General features: G+C 40.3%; 1 protein-coding gene across 1 annotated transcript; it reads left to right on the forward strand.

The window, feature by feature from the left end:
* Nucleotides 1-3,322: 3,322 nt before the first annotated feature.
* Nucleotides 3,323-7,027, forward strand: LOC145126817 (uncharacterized). Its single transcript, XM_079062106.1, has 4 exons — nt 3,323-4,660; nt 5,131-5,726; nt 6,071-6,102; nt 6,201-7,027. The coding sequence occupies exons 1-4, from the start codon at nt 3,323-3,325 to the stop codon at nt 7,025-7,027; spliced, it is 2,793 nt and encodes a 930-aa protein (XP_078918232.1).
* The last annotated feature ends 550 nt before the right edge of the window (nt 7,028-7,577 follow it).

A 7,577-nucleotide genomic window follows, 5' to 3' on the forward strand; every position in this document is an offset into this window, starting at 1 on the left:
GGGCAAACTCGACGAGTTCAAGGATGACTCGACGAGTTGACTGGAGAAGTCCTGATTCTGTAGATAGGAGGAACTCGACGAGTTGTGAAAGAACTCGACAAGTTGGATAGTTATTTCAGGATTATGATTCATGAAACTCGACGAGTTGATGGACCAACTCGGCGAGTTAAGTCAACTCAGGATGTTGACTTTGACCAGAAGGTTGACTTTGACCAGGGTGTTCACTGTGACTTTGACTTTGACCAAATTTTACCCGTAAGGGGTTATGAGTATGAAAGGATGATTAAAGGAGATCTTTTAGGTGTAGGAGTTTGAGTGGAGTTGATTCCGGAGCCGAGGGTAGTTCAGCTACTTCACGACATTTGAGGTGAGTTACCTTCCAGTAGAAGTGGGTCGAAGGCACCAATGTCGGCCCACTAGTAGTTGATTATACTAGAGATGATTGTCTTTGTGATAATTGTCTGGTATGCCACTATCTGTTATACTTTATGTGCTATTATGCTATGATATTATGTGATAATGGTAGAAGGGGTGGGATAGACACCGTTACCGATCGAAAGGACCGAAGGGGTAGGCTAGCACCCTGATATGCTAGGCAGTATGTGACTTATGTGTATATGTACTAGGAGATTCTATGGTAGAAGTATGGGTGAAATAGTTCCCGTTACCGGTCAAAAGGACCGAAGGGGTAGGCTAGCACCCTGATATGCTAGGCAGTTACCGGTTGAAAGAGGCCGAAGAGGTAGGCCAGCACCCTGATATGCTAGGCAGTTACCGGTTGAAAGAGATCGGAGGGGTAGGCCAACACCCTGATATGCTAGGCAGTTACCGGTTGAAAGAGACCGAAGGGGTAAGCCAGTACCCAGATATGTTAGACAGTGTGCTTATTGTATGGTATGCGGTATGATGGGGGAACTCACTAAGCTTTGTGCTTACGATTTTCAGTTTTTGTTTCAAGTCCTTCTTTTTCGAAGGGAAAGGAGCCGATACGATAGCAGCGCATCACACCATGATTTTCCGCACTATGATATTCTTGGGATTTGTACTCTGACATTATTATCCTCTAACATGTTTTTGAGACATATGACTAATGGGTTTTTATGGTATGAGATAACTTGATGAAATTTTTGGCCTTGAATTTTGGGATGTTACACGTTGGTATCAGAGCCTTTGTTTGAGGGATTCAGACACACCTTCGGGGGTATCTGTACTCAAATCGAGGGTTTGAAAGATTTTTTTACATGAAAATAAATTTTCTAAAATTAAAATAAAGAATTTTTGAGAAAGAACAAGGTGTGTGATGTGTGCGATCTACCGAGCTCAAGTAACCCCAAGATACCCATACATGTTATGTTATGTTATGATATGAATTGAGAATATGTGAACTGCATGGTAGATTAGGGCTAAGGATCTAGGAAGGATGCCTTACATGCCTATTATATGTGTATGAGAACTGCATGCTAGATTAGGGCTAAGGATCTAGGAAGATGCCTTATGTGCCTGCTGTATGTGCTTATTGACTAGTCAGTGATACGATAGCCTGATTAGGATATTCTTGGTTGGGTTACTCAATGCCCGAATGCTGCTTGCTTTGTGCTTTTAGGAATTCTAGTTATCTTTAACTAACTCGTAAACGAATACGTTAAGTTACATATTACAAGGACTAAATAATTTTAGAAGGTTAGGTCTAGCTCTATTTCGCAGATCTTGTTTGAGTCCAACCGTTGTAGGGTAGGACCTCTCATTCGAAGAATTATCTAGTCTTAGTGATATGTAATGGTATTCGCGAGCTAGTTAGGGGGAGATAGCAGGGATTTCTTATGCAACTGATGGCGGAGAGTGGGTCAGAGGTTACCCTAGGGCAAGCCTAGGATGAGATTAGAGTTAAGAGCAGTAGTAGAAGAAGGGACTTGGTGGAGTCAAGGGAATTCTTGAGGAAAGTACGGATAGATGTGGAACGTAGTATTGGCCCGTACTACTGAAAGCAGAGGATCCGTACTCGAATCAAGGAGAGCTAAGATTACACCAGTGAACTGGTAGTGAGTATGAGGTCTCTCGATATTATATATGACTCTGATGATTGTGTGGTTTGTTTCAGAATGGTGATGACACGTCACGGAGCGGGAGGTTCAGGGTCTGGGTCAGGTTCAAGTTCGGGTTCCGAGCCAGTCGATGATGGATTACGAACGTTCATCTCATCTTAGATCACAAGAGGCATCCTTGAGGTGACCCCGATGATTTTCGGGTCGATCAAGGAAGGGATCATTGAGCTGATGGATGATCGTCGTAGGGCATTCCGGAGTGACATGGCATCTGGCCATTGCGCTGTGGGAAATACGGCAAGACGCATGAGGGAGCTTGCAGATTGGGGTCATCGGGTTGCTATAAGTGCGGCAATCTTGGGCACTTTGGCAGGGATTGTACTATTTTTAGGACAGGTTTTATTGGTTTGAGCTAGGAATTTATGTTTTGTAGGCTTTGTTATACTTTGTATAGGGTTTTTGTGGGTTTTCGGTTGGGTGGACCGAAAACGTTCCGTTTTTGGTCCATATGGTGTTTACGGCTGCAAACTAGTTTGCTGTTACTGTTCCCTATAAATAGTGTCCTTGCTTGTCAGTTGTCAGTGGTTGTTTGCGGTCAAGTGTGTGTAGTGTCCATTGTACCAGACGTTTTCGGTTATATATAAAACGTGTGCAATTTGGATCAATTATGGTTTGTACTCATTCTTGTGCTTGATCATTTTGGTTTGTTTATTTGTTGAACACTAGTTGGTTCCAGATTTGGGGACTTACAATTGGTATCAAAGCCAATCTAGTGTCAACTTGATCAAGCTTATTTTTGGCTATTTGGTATCCATTTTCGGTGTTGATCAAGATTGTTTTCGGTGTTGCTGCTGTTGTTATTGGTTTTTTGCTGTTGATCGTGAATTCAAGGCCAAAAGGATTGAAAATCTGCTTGAAATCATCCTTTTCGTCAAATTCTGGGTGTTTTTGGTTGACCACTGTTCATCAGTTTTTGGCTGAAACCAGTTTTCATCTATGAACCCGTTTTCGGCTGTGAACCTGTTTTCGGTTGTGAACCCGTTTTCGGTTGTGAACCCGCTTTTGGCTGTCAACCCTTTTTGGCTGGAAACCATTTTCAGTTGTAAACCTTTTTCAGCTGTAATTTTCTTTTATTAAAAAAAAATTTAAAAAAACAAAAAAAAAACAATGCAATTCATCAAGAACTAGACTCAATCATGGGAACTACCACGAGAATTCCGCGTCTCTTATCCGCAGAAGGATTTCCAGAATGGAAATACAGAATCGAAAAATACATCAAAATGAAAGATTTCAAGATTTGGCGTAGCATTCTTAAGGGTCCTGTTAGAATCACAAATACCCTGGAAGATGGAACTATTATTGACAAAGAAGTGCAAGACTACATTGATGCGGATTTTGACAAAATTGAAGAACAAGAAAAAGCACTGGCAACTCTGACAATGGCTCTATCTCCTGACATCACTCAAGGATTCAGGGAGTATAAATCTGCCAAAGCACTTTGGGAAGCATTGATCGAGGTCTATGAAGGTAATGAAGACATGAAACAGAGCAGACAAGACATGCTCTGTCAAAAATTCAACATGTTCAATCATGTTCTCGAAGAGACACTTAAGGCCCAACTGCAGAGATTTATCACTCTTACCACCGAAATGAGTACCGCTGGAATTTCTGTGCCACGATCAGAGATAAACAAGAAATTGCTGAATTCCTTTCCCAAGCCATGGGATATGAATGTATCTGTTATTAAGAAAACCAAAGATCTCAACAGACTCACTCTTGCTGAAACAATGACTATCATCAAAGCTTGTGATCTAGATGATAAGCAACGCGAGATAAACCATGTGAATTCCTACTCGATGACAAATTTGGGAATTTCATCTAACAATGCTTTTTCATCTTTCACAATTCCACAAAATCAACCTTTCACTACACCACAACCACAATCCCATGTTATTCCATCATCCATGCCTTATTCACAAACCCATGTTGTTCCACATTCAGCTTCCTCCTCAACAGCTCCTCCCTTTGTATCCACTCCCAAGGAAGTTGAAGAAAATCTGGCTCTAGCCTCTTGTCTTGTAAATTGCTACAATTCTTTCTTAGCTGGAGAATTGCCTCCTCAGATTTCGTTTGCTGATCTCGACCAAATTCATCCAGAAGACGTTGAGGAAATGGATATCACCTGGCAAATTGCCATGGCGGTGTTCAGAGCTAAACAGTTTGCTAAGAAGACAAGAAAGAACAACTGGGGCATGAATAGAGACAAGAAATTTGGGTTTAATATGGACAAGATTAGGTGCTTCAACTGTCATGAGCCTGGTCATTTTGCTCGTGAGTGCCCAAAACCAGATAGAAGAGAAAATCATGACAGAACAATGGTGCCAGTGGTGAACAACAAAGGAACAACATCCAACAGTGAAACTGCAAATTTGGCAGTTATGGCTCAAGCATTTGATTGGGAGGATCAGATTCAAGCATTGAACATCTCAGGACCTGAAACTGCAAATTTGGCACATATAAAAGAACTTCCAGATCAAGAAGCTGAAGAGGATGCTAAAGCAGAAATGATGCAGCTTCAATTTGATTTCATGGTATCTACCACTCCTGAGAAGAAAGAGGTCTGTGAAATTTCCTGCTCTCAAAAATGCATTAATATTGTTAAGTTTTTGCGTGAACAAATTGATTTGTTACGTAGAGAAAACGAGGACCTTAAGTATGAGGGCTATACACTTAGGAAAAGACAAAAAAAACTCTTAAAGAAAAATTAGAGGCTAAAACAAATGACTTTAGGAAACTTCAAGAAGAGTATAGCAATAAATGTTCAAATTATACCCATGTTAAGAAACAACTTGTCAGTTTGACTGTTGAACTTGACACATTAAAAAATAAGTTTGAAAATGCATATTTTAATTTCAGAAAAATTGATGTGTCAAGTGAGGTAGTTGCCTCGATGATTGAAAAAAAGTTAAAATTTAAAGATAATCAGCAAAAGGGTCTAGAGTTTGATAGTGTTCCTCCTCCTTTCAATCATAATTACACTTCCATCCCTATGACACAAGAAGAAATTGATGGGGAAGCACATCTTTAGTATGGTAAACCTACTGTGGCTGTGACAGAAAATGTCTCTAAGGTGAACAATACTAATGTTTCTACTTCATCTGCAGATTCACCTTTAGTTCAAGGCAAGCATGCAGCTGAAGAGAGTGTTTCTGAAAATAATTTTGTTGTGCAAACTGATGTTTCTGATTCAAACAACAATGTTTCTATTTTGAATGATTCTGTTTTGAAATCTGATGATTTGAATGTTTCTGATAAGTGTGGTGATGTGTCTGATAAATCTAAAAAACCTGTCACTAGCAACTACCTGCCACCTAAGCCAACCACACAAACTGATCCATGCACGTGCACTTGTGGGAAAAGAAAAGAATTGAATAAGGACACTAAATCAGGAAAGAGCGGTACCAGTTTCTATATGAAGAAAGAAACATGTTTCGATTGTGGAATTCCTGGTCATATCGCACGGAATTGTCCAAACCGTGCATATGTTCCTTTTTATGCACAAGGAAGAATGAATGAGTCACGGGGAAGATCTCTTAAGAGAAAATCCTCGAGATCTCATTCTGTTGATTGTGATTGGAACATAAATAAAGAAAGAAATCGGGTTGATCTTGAAAAGAACAAAAGGTTTTTAAACAAAAATACAATAGGTACTTTAACGAGACCGAAAATGGTTAAGCCAAGCTCGGTATCGTCAAAGTCATCATCCGGGTCTTCTATAGTAATAGACGGAAATCCAAACGATCCAAATCAAAGAAAAACATTTCAAAATCACCTGTTAATGTTTCTAAACCTAAATATATATGGGTGCCCAAAAACTCAAATGTTCAATCACCTTAACGTCCTTTATGTGCATCTGGTAATCAATCTGATTCAAAATGTGAAAAAGTCAATTTTGTTGCTAACAAAGGAAAACCCAGTGTTTCAATGACCTGGGTTCCAAAAACTAATTGATCTCGCACATTATGCAGGAACAACTACGGAGGAATATCGTCAGACCTTGGTATGTCGATAGTGGTTGTTCCAGGCACATGACAGGAGACATCTCCCAATTGCAAGACATTCAGAATTTTAATGGGGGTTATGTTTCCTTTGCGGGAGGAGATGGTGGGAAGATCACTCAGAAGGGTACGGTGACAAATGGTGTGCTTATCTTTGAGAATGTTAACTATGCTCCCGAGCTGAAACACAGTCTGTTGAGCGTCTCTCAGATTTGTGATAAATGCAACTCCACTCATTTTACGAACAAAGAGTGTCTCATCTTAAAGTCCGGATTCATTATACCTGAAGAATGGATTTTTGTCAGATCTGAAAGGGAAGGGAATGCTTATGTTATTGACATGAATCATTACATTCTCGAGCAAGTTACTTGTCTTTTCTCAAAAGTCTCTGAACACAATGTCATGCTCTGGCATCGTCGACTTGGTCATGCAACTGCCAAGAACCTCAATCATCTTGCTAAAAATGATATTGTGTGTGGTCTTCCAGTCAAAGATTTCATAACCTTTGAGAAGTGTGTTGCTTGTGCTCAGGGCAAACATCATCGCAAGACACATAAGCCAAAGTTGGTGAACTCAATCAGCAAGGTTCTTCAATTGTTACATATGGATTTGTTCGATCCAGTCAACGTTCTCAGCATCAACAAGAATTCTTACTGCCTGGTTGTGATTGATGATTACTCACGATTCACATGGGTCTTCTTGTTATCCAACAAGAGTGGGATTGCTGACTTGATCAAGAAGTTCATTGTGATGATTGAGAATCAGACAAATAAAAAGGTGAAGGCGCTTCAAACCGATAATGGCACAGAGTTCAAGAATGTCGTTCTGGATCACTTTTGTGCAGAAAAGGGTATATTGCGTCAATACAACTCTGTTCGAACACCACAACAAAACGGTGTTGCCAGAAACGGAGAAATCGTACTCTGATGGACGCTGCAAGAACTATGCTTTGTGATTCCAAATTACCGGTCTTCTTCTGGGCTGAAGCAATAAACACAACGTGTTACATTCAGAACCGAGTTTCGATCAATAAATCTCAGATGAAGATCCCGTACGAAATTCTATACAATCACAAACCATCAGTTGCTCACTTCAGAATCTTTTGATGTCCTTGCACCCTCCTTCATCTGGAATCCAACCCCAAGTTCAACTCAAAGGCCGATGATTGCTACTTTGTGGGATATGCCGCACGCACCGCTTACAGAGTATATAACAAAACAACCAAGAAGATTGTTGAATCTTATGATGTGCGCTGGCTGGAAGAGAATGAGACAGATGCGAGAGTTGGACCTGATTGGTTATTTGATTATGCATCATTGTTTAAATCCTTTAATGTGTATTCGGAAACTGTTTCCGGTTCCTGCTCTCGTACAAGTGCAGTTGTTGAAGATGAAGAGTAAGAAGTTATTTACAGACCACCTCTGATGAATCCCGAGTCTCCTCAAGTGAATACTGCTATTCCATATACCTCCTCTTC

Source organism: Lactuca virosa, chromosome 7, assembly GCF_052849685.1.
Source record: "Lactuca virosa cultivar CGN04683 chromosome 7, Lactuca_virosa_CGN04683_v6, whole genome shotgun sequence".
In the NCBI taxonomy this organism is placed as follows: Eukaryota; Viridiplantae; Streptophyta; class Magnoliopsida; order Asterales; family Asteraceae; genus Lactuca; species Lactuca virosa.

Coding starts and splice junctions, on each gene's coding strand:
- LOC145126817 (XM_079062106.1), top strand. CDS start 3,323: ATGAAAGATTTCAAGATTTGGCGTAGCATTCTTAAGGGTCCTGTTAGA. Junction 5,727..6,070: donor GATCTTGAAAAGAACAAAAG/GTTTTTAAACAA, acceptor CACATTATGCAG/GAACAACTACGGAGGAATAT. Junction 6,103..6,200: donor AGGAATATCGTCAGACCTTG/GTATGTCGATAG, acceptor CCTTTGCGGGAG/GAGATGGTGGGAAGATCACT.